We start from the raw sequence: 13,006 nt of genomic DNA on the forward strand, positions 1-13,006 counted from the left end.
GCCTCTACAGCAAAATCGAAGAGTAAGGGACTTAAAGGGCATCCTTGATGGGTGCCACGATTAAGACTGAAAGACTGGGATTGCTGAGAGTTGGTCAAAACAGAAGCAGTGGGACATGAATATAGCAATTTAATCCATGTAGTAAAACTTTGTCCCAAATCAAATTTTTCTAAAACTGCAAAAAAGTAATTCCACTTGACGCGATCGAACACTTTCTCCGCATCAAGAGAAATAACACATTCAGGAATCCCAGTTGAGGGCGAATATAAGATATTAAATAAGCGCCGTATATTAAAAAAGGAAGATAATTTTTGATAAAACCAGTTTGATCTTCAGAAATAATAGACGGTATAATGTTTTCTAATCTACGAGCCAAAACTTTAGCCAAAATTTTAACATTGACATTTAATAAAGAAATCACCCTATACAAAGAACATTCTGTCGGATCTTTACCTTTTTTGGCTCAAGTGAAAGCAACAATATTTTACTTCCCCTTGTAAATTACAGCTTTGAGTCCACCTACCTTTCTCATTAAACTCTTTGTATTAGAATATATACAACTTAGCTTCGGATCTACCATTTATCCATTTGTTCTGCCTACTGGGCTTACCAATTAATTTGCCTCTAGATGATCATACCACCCCACCCAAACATCTACTCTCTACTCTGAGCCCCATTCCTCTGCTAACACAGTTTAAACCTTTCCTAAAAGCACTAACGTATTTTGAACAGGTCAATGTAAAGAGGATATTTCTCTGTGAGAGTATCTGAAACTAAGGATCACTATTTAAATACATGGGGCTACTTGCTTAAGACCAGAGAAGAGTAAAATATTATTTCTCAGATGATGCTAATCTTTGGAACAAGGCAAGTCCAAGAAAAAGGTCGTAGAGTAGTGGAGAAGGCGGGGGCATAGTAAAAGGCTACCAAAGCTTGCAGTAAGGATCTGGACAGCTGGAAAAATGGGCTTAAAAAATGGCAAATGGAATTTAATGCAGACAAGTGGGAGGCTTTGCACTTTGGGAGGACAAACCAGGGTAAGGCATTGAACAGTGCAGTAGAACAGAAGGATCTGGGAATACAAATCCATAATTCCTTGAAAAATGGCATCACAGGTAGGTAGGGCCAAAAAGAGAGCTTTTGGCACGTTGGCCTTCATAAATCAACGTATTGCGTACAGGAGTTGGGTTGTTATGTTGAAGTTGTACAAGATGCTGGTGAGGCATAATTTGGAGTATCATATCCTGTTCTGGTCACCTACCTACAGTGAGGATATCAATAAGACTCAAAGTGTGCAGAGAAAATTCACAACAGATGTTTCCAGGACAGAAGTTACAGGGCAAAATTGAAAAGATTAAGACTTTATTCTACAGCGTAGAAGAATGAAGTAAGATGATAGAGGTATACAAAATTATATATAGGGTAAATGCAAGCAGCCTTTTCCTCTGATATTGGGTGAGACTAGAACTAGAGGTCATGGGTTATGGGTGAAAGGTGAAATGTTTAAGGGGAACACGAGTCAGATCTTCTTCACTTAGAAGGTAGTGAAAATGTGGAACAAACTGCCATTGGAAGTGGTGGATGTGGGTAAATTTGGATAGGTACATGAATGGAGGGATATAGTCCATGTGCAGGTCAATGGGACTAGGCAGAATTAGAGCTTGGCATAGATCAGATGGGTTGAAGGGGCTGTTTCAGTGCTGTAGTACTCAATGACTCTATAACTTTAAAACACTTTTCAATATTTTAAGACAGAGGTAGGTAGATTCTAGATAAGCAATGATTGAAAAGTCATTGAAAGTTAGCAGGAACATGGAGTTAAGGTTACAGTCAGATGAGTCATGACCTTATTGAATTGTGAAGGACCAAGTGCCTGGAGTTCATTTGTAAAGTCTGAATAAATCTGAAAATATTTTGACATTCAGCCTGGTTACGTGAAACAACAAGGCCTCATTTTGTGACATGTTTAATGATAAGTGCCTTTTAAACTTGCATGTACTGTCCATAATGCAATGGGTTAGTCATGAGACCGTGCAGATAAAGATTTCTTTTGAATTTCTATTGAATGCTTATCTTGTTTCTGGAAAACAGCATGAAAGCATAATACTCCATGATCACAGGATATTCCTCAAAGAAAATGCTTTGCATTAAGGGAGCAGACATGCTGATTTTAGTCAATTGCAGTGAGTGTGAATCCTTAGAAACATAACAGGAGGTCCAAGGTGCTAATATGGTTAAAAGGCAGTACATTTCATATAGAATCATGTAGATCATTTGAAAGACAAGCTGTGCATGTAATTATATGTAGCCTTTTTAATTGGATTCACCAGCACTGACTTTCAAAAAGATTTAGATGACATTACCAGAAGAAGCTTGTATTCCTTAGTTTCTTTTGGAGCATTTTGCTCATCAATTTGCAGGAAATTATGTCAGCCAACAAACAAACAAAGAAACATTCCAAAGAATAGGTCCTTTTTTGAAGTCTAAATATTGTCTGTAACTTTTATTGAAACAAAATAAATACTGCTGTATTAATGGAAGAAAGGCATTTATACAGTATTGGGTTGTTATAAAGCACTTCATTACCAATGAAATGCTTTTGCAGCGGAAGAAGCAAACCTGAAAACAAATCTCTCAAACAGCAATGATATAAATGACCAGATAGCCTGAGTCATTAAGCCTTTATGTGAAAGTTCAAGATAAAGAGGTAATATTATCAACCCTTTCAGATCAGTTCCGTCATGCTAATAGAGAACAAGTAACCAGCACTTCAATGCCATTGCTCTGCCCCCTACTTTACTCATTCTAGCAATTTAATAAATCTTGAAAACTTCCAACTGAATGCACAGTCTGCTTACAGGAGCACTTGGTAACATTGATGCCTGAGAGAAAACAAAGCTTAATCACTTGCTGGTACATATCACAGGAAGTAACTGTAGTCATGCAGTAAAAAAGGCAGGGGAATAATTAACTACTCCCAACATCAATTTTATTTCTAATATTTGCTGCCAATCATGCAACCTTCCTGTACATCTAATTAGGTTGGGTACAGGGATTATTAGGTTTCATTTTCATTTGGCAATTCCTATAAACTCATTATTAGTGTTTTTCAGTAAGGCTAACAAATTCAAATTCAATCACCAGAAACAAAAAAAAACATGGGTGCAATTTTAAATAACTTAAGTTATAACTTTTGTACATAAATAGCACACTACCCAAGAACATTCAATGTATGTACAAATAAGCAATTTCATTGCTACAAGTTATCAAAATATCTTTATCTTTTTTTTAATCAGAAAATGCTTGATTGCAGGTTTTTGCATTTGAATGCTGAAGGTTATAAAATGCATTCAGTCTTTCACCAATTTTCATTTGCATTCAAGATCAAGCATATGAAAACAGGATACAATTCATGAAAGCATGTTCACTATGGTGTTTGAAATGTTTAGCACTAAAGAGCAAGGATGAAGAGGAATTGTGAAATGCTCAAGCTCATTTCCTCTTACTATTTAAAATTATATTCATAGGGTGAAAATGGATTGCCCAATCTTAATTAAGGCCAACATTGAGCATTCTCATTAAATTCATTTGTTTAATATTGAATTTCAATGAGGATCAACTCTAGAATAAGAACACTTTACATGTGAAGCCCATAATTTTACTGTAAATGCTGAAGACAGAAAGTCAAATTTGTGGCATCGCCCCAAGGTCAACTGGAAGCAACAAGTGCAAATAAGCTGATTAATTTTTTTTGCAATTATTTTAAAAAGACTGGATTCTTGAAACCAATGGTTAAATTGTAAATGATCAAACATTAATCACTTGTATGATATTTCACACAATCCAATTTCATGCCATTAAACTTGTGTCATATTCTAGCAAAATTTTTATATCTGAGGAAGATTATGAGAACACTCAGTCCTCTTTTATTGTCATTTAGAAATGCATACATGCATTAAGAAATGATACAATGTTTCTCCGGAGTGATATCACAGAAAACAGGGCAAACCAAAGACTGTCACTGACAGAACAACATAATTATAACATATAGTTACAATTATGTAACTATATGTTATAAAGATATAGTTATATCTTTACCTCATAGCAGTGTGGGCATGTGGCCAAGTGGTTAAGGCATTGGACTGGCGATCTGAAGGTAGTGAGTTCGAGCCCCAGCTGAGGCAACGTGTTGTGCCCTTGAGCAAGGCACTTAATCACACATTGCTCTGCGACGACACCAGTGCCAAGCTGTATGGGTCCTAATGCCCTTCCCTTGGACAACATTGGTGTCGTGGAGAGGAGAGAGCATGGGCAACTGCTGGTCTTCCATACAACTTTGCTCAGGCCTGTGCCCTGGAGAGTGAAGACTTTCCAGGCGCAAATCCATGGTCTCACAAGACCTCATAGCAAATATCTTTACCTTCCCCCAAACCCCTGCTGTATGATTTCTCCCTCCATGATTCCCTTGTCCATTAATCCCGCCCAGCACATCTCTGTGAATCTGCTTGGATCGTTTATTGCGTCCAGTGCTTCTGATGCGGCCTCCTCTGCAATAGTTGCAAATTGGGGGACTGCTTCATTGAGTACTTTGTTCCATTTGGCAAAAGTGGAACTTCCCGATAGCCAAACATTTTAATTCTGATACCTACGTATTCATTTTCTGACATGTCAGTCTATAGCCTCTTCTTGTGCCACAATGAAGCCACCCTCAGGGTGGAGGAACAGCACCTTATATTCCTTCTGGATAGCCTCTAACCTGATAGCATGAATATGGATTTTGGTAAAAAGAAATTCCCTCCCCCTTCTCTCTTCTTCTATTTCCCACTCTGGTCCCCTGACCTCTTCTCATCTGCCTATCCCCTTCCTCTAGGTCCCCTCCTCCTTCTCTTTCTCCTATGATCCATTCCCCTCTCCTATCCTTTCATCTCCAGCCCACTGCCTGTCCTATCCACTTGGCTTAACCTATCAACTTCTAGCTGTCATCCGCCCCCTTCCCCCCACCTTTTTATTCTGGCGTCTTCCCCTCCTTTCCAGTCCTGAAGAAAGGTCTCAGCCCAAAACATCGACTGTTTATTCATTTCCATAGATGCTGCCTGACCTGCTGAGTTCCTTCAGTATTTTGTGTGTGTTGCTTTGGATTTCTAGTATCTGCTGAATTTTTCACATTTATCTATTTTAATAATCTAACTCAATTAATTAGTGTTTTTATAATAGACTATTTAAAAGGTTGATCTGCAACAGGTAATAAATAGATGCAAACATACATATATACATCAGTATGGTGTATACTTTCAAGAAAAACTGTAAACTTTCTATGCAATGAAAATTATTAATAACTACTTCTATAAAACAGTATGTAGAGAAGTGCAAAGTTAGTATAACTATTACGAAATCAACATGAGAAAAATGAAATAAGAATTCCTCTAGTTTCTGGCAAATGAAAACTCAAATGTAAAATGTTCTTGCAAAACAAGTTTTTTAATCTGCTATAAACAAATCAGAAGACATCTGTTCAATAAAACATTTAGGAAAACAGCAAAACAACATTCTTTCTTCCGCTTCATTTAGTGCACTGCTCAAAATCACAAAAGCAAAAAGCAATTTTTCTACAATACTTAAGGGTCAGTAATTAATTTTGTCTGATAACACTACTGTGAAAAGTCTTGAAACATTCTATGATGCTACAAGCAGTTTATAAATGCAATGTATAACAATCAGAAAGAATTTTAAAAAATCAAGTTTTCATTTTCATTCCCCCTTCAACTTGAGTGTGCTCAACATTTCGATGGTAGTTTTGCAAAGTTGTTAAATCATTATAAGTCTTTAAAACATTCAACAACAGAACTGCATTTCTTTCTGAGTTGGAAATGGTGAAAGTATATACTTTTCAAGCATAACACACAAGGCATGAAATACCAGGACATTTCTGTATGCTAATGACAAGTGTGTCATACAACACACATTATAACTATATATATAAAGCTTCAGTGTCTACCTTATTTTTCTTTTATATTGACATACAAGTTTAACATCTGGTCTTCACATTACTGCCTAGTTTATTATTTTCATTTTAACAAACTAGAAAAAGAGCAAACTATATTCACAGACAAGGCTATCAAGATCTGGGGATGGGAATGAGAGTAATAAAGTTTGAAAACATTCCAAAAAAGTAAATACCCACAATCCAATTTAACAAGACTAGTAATATGAAGCTGGGTTTGGCTCGCAACACCAGTCTTGCTTCTCCCAGTCCCTCTCATCAACATTTACCAGATATGTTGCAAGAAACAAAAACCAGTAGGTATTCAGTGAGGCAAAGCAAGGCCTTAGAGGCATACTACTACATCTCCAGAAAAGGGGAATTTTTTACAAATGTATTGATAGGGTGAATAAAAGAGAAACTACAAACAGTCCAAAAGTAACTTTATTAACAGGTAGTAACCTATTTTCAGGTAGGTCAGTTTGGCATTTGGCAAAGCCTACCTACCAGTGATCATGTACCTTGTGAAGTCTGTGGTGACTAAGGATATGGTTTAAACACACAATTTTTAAAAAATGGTCTCCAAAAGAGCATTTTTAAATGAAAAATTCAGTCAGCTTAGAGAGGATTTAAAAAGATTATTTGGAAAAGCCAAAGTAACTCAGGTAGATTCCATTTCATCGTACTTACATTTCCACTGAGCACAATACCAATGTTTCACATAAGACATTTGCTAATCAAAGTGAAGAGAATCAAATCAAAACTGGACATAAATTGTCTTTCTTTGATTTGGATATTCGTAGCCTTTGGGAACTACAGTGCAATCATTTTAAGGGATCAAACAGAAAAACCAGTTGTACTAGAATCAAACTGTCAAAAAATATAGAATAAGAGAAATGGAATCAAGCTGCACTTAAGTTTTAAAAATGCAAACCTAATTTCTGGAATGAAACCACAGGCCTTGTATAATTTAGAATCGTTATGGCTATTGGACTTTCTAATTATTTCTTGATTAAGTTATGGCTGAGCTCCGTAAGGAGGTCAGTTTAAAATTACTTGGCTGCAAAGAAATATGCCAAGCTAAAATGAAGGCACACTCAAGTTATTTTCACTTCCTTTCAAAAATAAAGGATCACACATCAAGAAATAAAGGCAAATTCTGTTAATCATATATCAAAAATATTATCCAATTAATTGACTTATTTAAAAAGGAATTAGATTTATTTGACATCTTCAATATCCTGTAGTTGTGCCAAAGCACTTTAAGCAAATCAAATATTTTTGAAAATGATGTTATAATGTACAAAAAATGACAGCCAATTTTCTGACAACAAACTCTCACAAAACAGCAATCAGCTAATCTCCAATTGCTCTATCATGCTCGAATACGAATATCTGCCAAGTAATTCGGACCAACTTCTCAGTTCTTTGTGAAATTTACTCCATTTAGTTAGTAGTCAGCTAGCATTTACTACTTATTCTAAGCAAAAAGAAAATTTTAATAAACTTGATAAGTACACTCGAAAAGAGTAAAATGCAATATTATCCGGATAAACGTGTAATATGTCTGTTAAATCATCGGTACCTCAACTGGATTAAGATTGATACACTGCAACTATCATTTTGCAAAGGCTGCCCTTTGCACAGTATTTGTAGCTATAGAGTCAGGGTAATAAGCATGGAAACAGGCTCTTCAGCCAACCTTTCCACGTTAACCATGGTGCTGCTAAGCTAGTGTCATTTGCCTGTGTTTGGTTGATATCCCCCTAAACACCTCTTATCCATGTACTCATCCAAATATATGTTGCTTTTAATATAATATGGTATTGAATTGCATTGCTTATTTATTCTTTATTAAATCTGCAAAGTTATTCTGTGAAACAACGACGGTTTGCATTTTCTTTTGCATTGTTTCTTGAAGAACATTGTTGCCATTATAGTAATCTGTGCTTGTAATTGTAAGCTCTCTTAAAAATCAATTTAATGTACAACACCAGATGATCACTTCTACTTATTAATCTTCTTTCCATAACTGGCTGCTGTAAGTATATTCCAGCTGCTCTACAGCTAATTATTATTAGACCCACGCTTATGCAATATAGAGCCAGAATCACCAACAAGTAAGTATACAGTACACTTACAAGCACACCTGAAACCATTCCACGTAATTCTCCAGTACTTCAAAATAATTGTATTAGTTAACAAGCACCCCACAAAACAAAGCTAGAATTAGATCCACACTGATAAATTTATGTCAAAGATTTGTGTATTAGTGTGTATATGGGAGTGTATCTGATGATCAATCAAGTAACTGCTTAACAACTCACCTGTACTAGTCGCTCCTTGTTCTTCAGCTTCAGGAAAGGTTACTTGATTGGGTAAGCTATTACGTGAGCGAGTTACTGATTCCAGTTGTGATGCTCTGCCTATAAGAGATAATTCATCCAACACCTCTCCCTCCTTGGCTTCCAAGTCTGACTTAGATGTAGTTAAAGGCCTCACTTTATCTGGTGTCCCTAATCTGTTAGGGTCACTTAAGCAGGCTGCTGTGCCACTGTCTAAGCTGAGCACTCGTGCATGAGTTTTGGCACTGGCTGCACTGAGAGTCCTGTGTGTCGATCTTCTCCTAGCATTCGCACTAGTTTCTGAACCAGAAGGGACCTTTAACATAGCTTCAAAGTCAGTGCCTCTTTCTTGAGACAAGTACTTTGCTTTTGAGACATGGTACCGTCCTTCAGGAGAGTGACATGAATGGGAAGTGGTGCTGGATGAACTGTCTGAACTGAAACGATGTGCCGAATGCATGCTGGAGGTTCTGCTCAAGTCACTCTGGTCACTTGAATCTTCATCCGGGCAAAAACCGTTATTGCCGGTTTTAATACCAGCTACACCACGAAATGACACATACTCCCTATGCCGGCTAGAGTCAAAACTACTTGCTCGTTTTTTCCCTGACCTTCTTCGGTTTGACTTGTGTGTAGAGGCAGCTCTGTGGATAAAATTAGATTTGGGTCTTACATCCCCGTCCTTTTGCTTTGCTGCTTCATCCTTTAATGTTTGTTTATCCATTGGTAAGTGAGATTTTTCGACAACCTCTTCTACTGCCGGTTCCACCACGGCCTCAGGAAGTAATTCACTTTGCTGCTTCAAGATGTCAACAGTCAATTCGTTCGCATGAGGATTTTTGTTAGCATCACCAGAACCAGAACCACCAAGTCTTTCTCCAGTCTGCACTGGATCAGCAATCTGCAACTGATTGGAAGCCTGGCAAGGCTCTTGCCTGGAACTTCCCTCTTTATTTTCTGTATGCAATTTTTTTCTTTTACCATTAGTCCTTTCACTACTTTCCGCAATACTCTCGCCTTCTGGTTCACTACTATAGCCGCTGCGAGCATCACTTTTCTCGCAATCTTTTTTCTCCGAGCTGTTCTCATCTGCTGAAGTTTCTGCTTGCTCTGAAAGAATGCTCTCCACATGGGTCGAGCTTGTTTGCTCGCTCTTGTAACTGCTAACGGTGCTGTTCGTATCTCGATCTGTGCCACTGCAGTAGCTCTCTGTTGATCCACTGCTCCTGGTACTAAGACTCTGGAGACTATCAACACTATTATCAGTTTTTAAAGGCTTACTGTATCCTGATTTGGAGGATGGCTGGGAAGTACCACCCTTGAGTAAGTCATCTAGCTGAAAAACACCAGCATAACAAGAGTTTTCAGTCAAAGACTCCTTGGATCCTGAAATAGGTTTTGAACTTTCCAATTCACAGACTGTATCTAAGCCTCTCCTTTGTTGAAAAAGGGCAAAATCACTAAGTGATGTGTCTGGAAAAGCAATTGCTGAACTTGAAGTCCTTGGCACTCCCCTCGGCCTGTGATCTTTCCTGTATGATTGGGAATGCAAAGGCACAAGGGAGGCTGCTTCTGTGTCACAAGCAGCAGACAATGAATGCTCTGTGTGATGGTGGGTCACTTTGTCACTCGAATCCCTTGGAAAGTCTTGAGTTCTCGTAGGTGTTAAAACCTGGTTAGACATCAAGGAATCATTTGACACCACGACTTGGAAAAGCTTAGAATCTTGTGCCAGGTCTATAAGAAGAAATGACATCCATTAATACTCACTCAGAGTAAATTGTCGACAAACTGTTGGAAATAGATTTTTTTTAATCATCAGGAACAGTCAAAATGTAACTGCCTTATCATACTTCCCCTATTCCAAAAACAAATTTGTCAGATTAACGTGAAGATCATTAAAAAGATATTTCAGACCTGAATCTTGAACACAGAAACATATTTTCCAGCCACTTCATGGAAATGCGAGAAGGAATTAAAGATGAATAGAAATAATAGTACAGAATAAGAAGTTCATTTAAAGCAAGGTGCAAAGAATCAGAATCAGAAACAGATTTATTGTCACTGGCATGTGTCGTAAAATTTGTTAGCTCAGCAGCAGCAGGAAAACATAGAAGGCTGGCTACAGCAAAAATGGACTAGCACAAGAGACTAAACTCAAATCAACAATAATGGCCAAGGAGGGTTGAGGTGATGACAAATGAAGTTATGAGGTAATTAAAAATGAGGACAATGATTTTTAAAACATTTTTTCAGATATACAAAGAGTAAAAGATAGGCAAGCATATCAGACTGCTCAAAAATGACACAGGAGAGGTAATAACGGGGGACAAAGATATGGTAGATGAACATAGTAAGTATTTTGTGTCAATCTTCAGTGTGGAAGACACTGAAGTATGCCAGAAATTTGAGTGTCGGGGGCAGGAATGAGAGCAGTCGCTATTACTAAGTGTTAGGTCTGAAGTAGCTAAGTCACTTGGACCAGATTGATTACATCCCAGGGTTCTGAAAGAGATAGCTGAACAGGTTGTCAAGGCATTAGTAGTGATCATTCAAGAAACATAGTAAATCTTTGATCATCAATTGTTCAATTCCTTGGAAATCCTGATGATTTGCATCTTACTCCATGCTGCCTTGAAACTCAGTGGGCTTTGTTCTCATGCTCTTTAGAAATTCACCAATGCCCCATTAAAGGCTCCTTAAAATTCTGTAGGGCCAGGTTTCACACTTGCTTTAAACTCAACGGGCGCCAGTTTCATGCTCCTGACAAATTTAGTGGATTCTGTTCCCATGTCTTATGGTCATCCAATAAGCAGCCCAAAACTGCTCACAATACTCCAAGATGAGTGTGACCAGTGCTTTGTAAAGCCTCAGCATTACATCCTTGCTTTTATATTCCAGTGTTCTCGAAATGAACACTAACGTTGCATTTGCCTTTCTCACTACTGACTCAATCTGCAAGTTAACCATTAGGGAATCCTGCATGAGGCCTAGCAAGTTCCTTTGCACCACTGATTTTAGAATTTTCTCCCCATTTAGAAAGTAGTCTATACTTACCAGGACTCTACATCAGGTACTCCTTATAAACTCACTGAGGCAATGATTTGAGTCAACAGGGCCCTACTTCCCATGCTCTCTTTAAATTTACTGGATTTTATTCCCCATGTTTCCTTTAATTTCCCCAGACTCACTGGAATTCTTTTATTGCACTGCAACATTTTAAAAAAAAGTGAACTAAATGTAAATTAGGTTATTAAAAAGAGTAAGATCCAATAATCTGGAGAATCTAGTAGTGTGGATCCACCAAAGTTCCAACGATGACAGATTACTGGAATTTTACTAGATGGAAATTCTGGGGGGGAGCGATTGGGTTTATGGGTAACATACTACGCGTGGTTGAAGAATGGATAATAGACAGAAAGCAGCAGGAATGCACTACTGTTTATTCATTTCCATAGATGCTGCCTGACCTGCTGAGTCCCTCCAGCATTTTCTGTATGTTAGCAGGAGTAAATGGCCCATTTTCAATTCGTGAGTCTGTAACGAATGAGATATCGCTGAGATTGGTGAGACAGACTCTGGTGTTCACAATTTATCAATGATTAAGGGAATCAAATGGAATATATCCAAGTTTGTTGATGATACAATGTTAGGTGGCATGTGGTCTGTAAGTGGGATGCAAAAAGGCTTCAGAGGAAATAAGCGGGTAAAGGAAATGGGCAAGAATACACCACATGCAAATGTAATAGATGGTGTAGGTAGCCAGAGTGTTTATTCTGGTAAGGAAGTGTCAAATTCCTGCAGGCCAAGCTCACCTTGTTCTTCATTTGCATCTTTATACAAACTGCTGCTCTGGCCCAGACTCAAACTAATATCATCAGAAGTTTTTCCTGTTTCTTCATCTCCTACAGTGGACATAAATGGGAAAAAAAATCAATCATCCATGATTAAATGTGTGCACTCCACTGTAAACATATTCTGATCTGGAGTGACCACTCTGCAAGAATTTATTTTAAGTGCTGATTACTACAAAATACTCAGCCTGTCCTGTTGAAAAACAGCCATGCAAATATATTGATGGCTACTTTTTAGTGTTGATTCCAAGTAAAGAGAGCAAGGATAATTCTGGATTTAGGTGCTGTTCCATCACAAAACAATGACAAGTTGTTCATGTTGATATTCCACTGAAGTAGCAAAAACAACAATTTAAACTACAGCTGGGCCATCTGACTAAATACAAGTAGTTACTTACTTGGGCTACTCCAACTGCATCTGTCCATGATATCTACCGCCAAGAAGGGCAAGTAATATGCAAATGAACACCACCTTCAGACTTCTCTCTATTGCACACCATTCTGACTTGAAAATATATACACGTTTGTAGATAGAAACATAGAAAACCTACAGCACAATACAGGCCCTTCGGCCCACAAAGCTGTGCCGAACATGTCCCTACCTTAGAAATTACTAGGCTTACCCATAAGTCCTCTATTTTTCTAAGCTCCATGTACCTATCCAAAAGTCTCTTAAAGGACCCTATTGTATCCGCCTCCACTACTGTTGCCAGCAGCCCATTCCACGCACTCACCAAACTCTGCGTAAAACACTTACCCCTGATATCTCCTCTGTACTTACTCCCCAGCACCTTAAATCTGTGTCCTCTTGTGGCAACCATTTCAGC

General features: G+C 37.9%; 1 protein-coding gene across 6 annotated transcripts in view; it reads right to left on the reverse strand.

The window, feature by feature from the left end:
• Positions 1–13,006, reverse strand: part of pcnx1 (pecanex 1) — a 253,752-nt gene that overhangs the window by 139,500 nt on the left and 101,246 nt on the right. For all 6 annotated transcript variants that reach the window (XM_072265724.1, XM_072265689.1, XM_072265683.1 and 3 more), the window contains 2 exons: positions 12,141–12,230; positions 8,308–10,062 (listed from right to left, as the gene is read on the reverse strand). In XM_072265724.1, the coding sequence (XP_072121825.1) occupies positions 8,308–10,062; positions 12,141–12,230 (1,845 nt within the window). The remainder of the gene's footprint in view (positions 1–8,307; positions 10,063–12,140; positions 12,231–13,006) is intronic.

Source organism: Mobula birostris, chromosome 1 (genome assembly GCF_030028105.1).
Source record: "Mobula birostris isolate sMobBir1 chromosome 1, sMobBir1.hap1, whole genome shotgun sequence".
Taxonomy (NCBI): Eukaryota; Metazoa; Chordata; class Chondrichthyes; order Myliobatiformes; family Myliobatidae; genus Mobula; species Mobula birostris.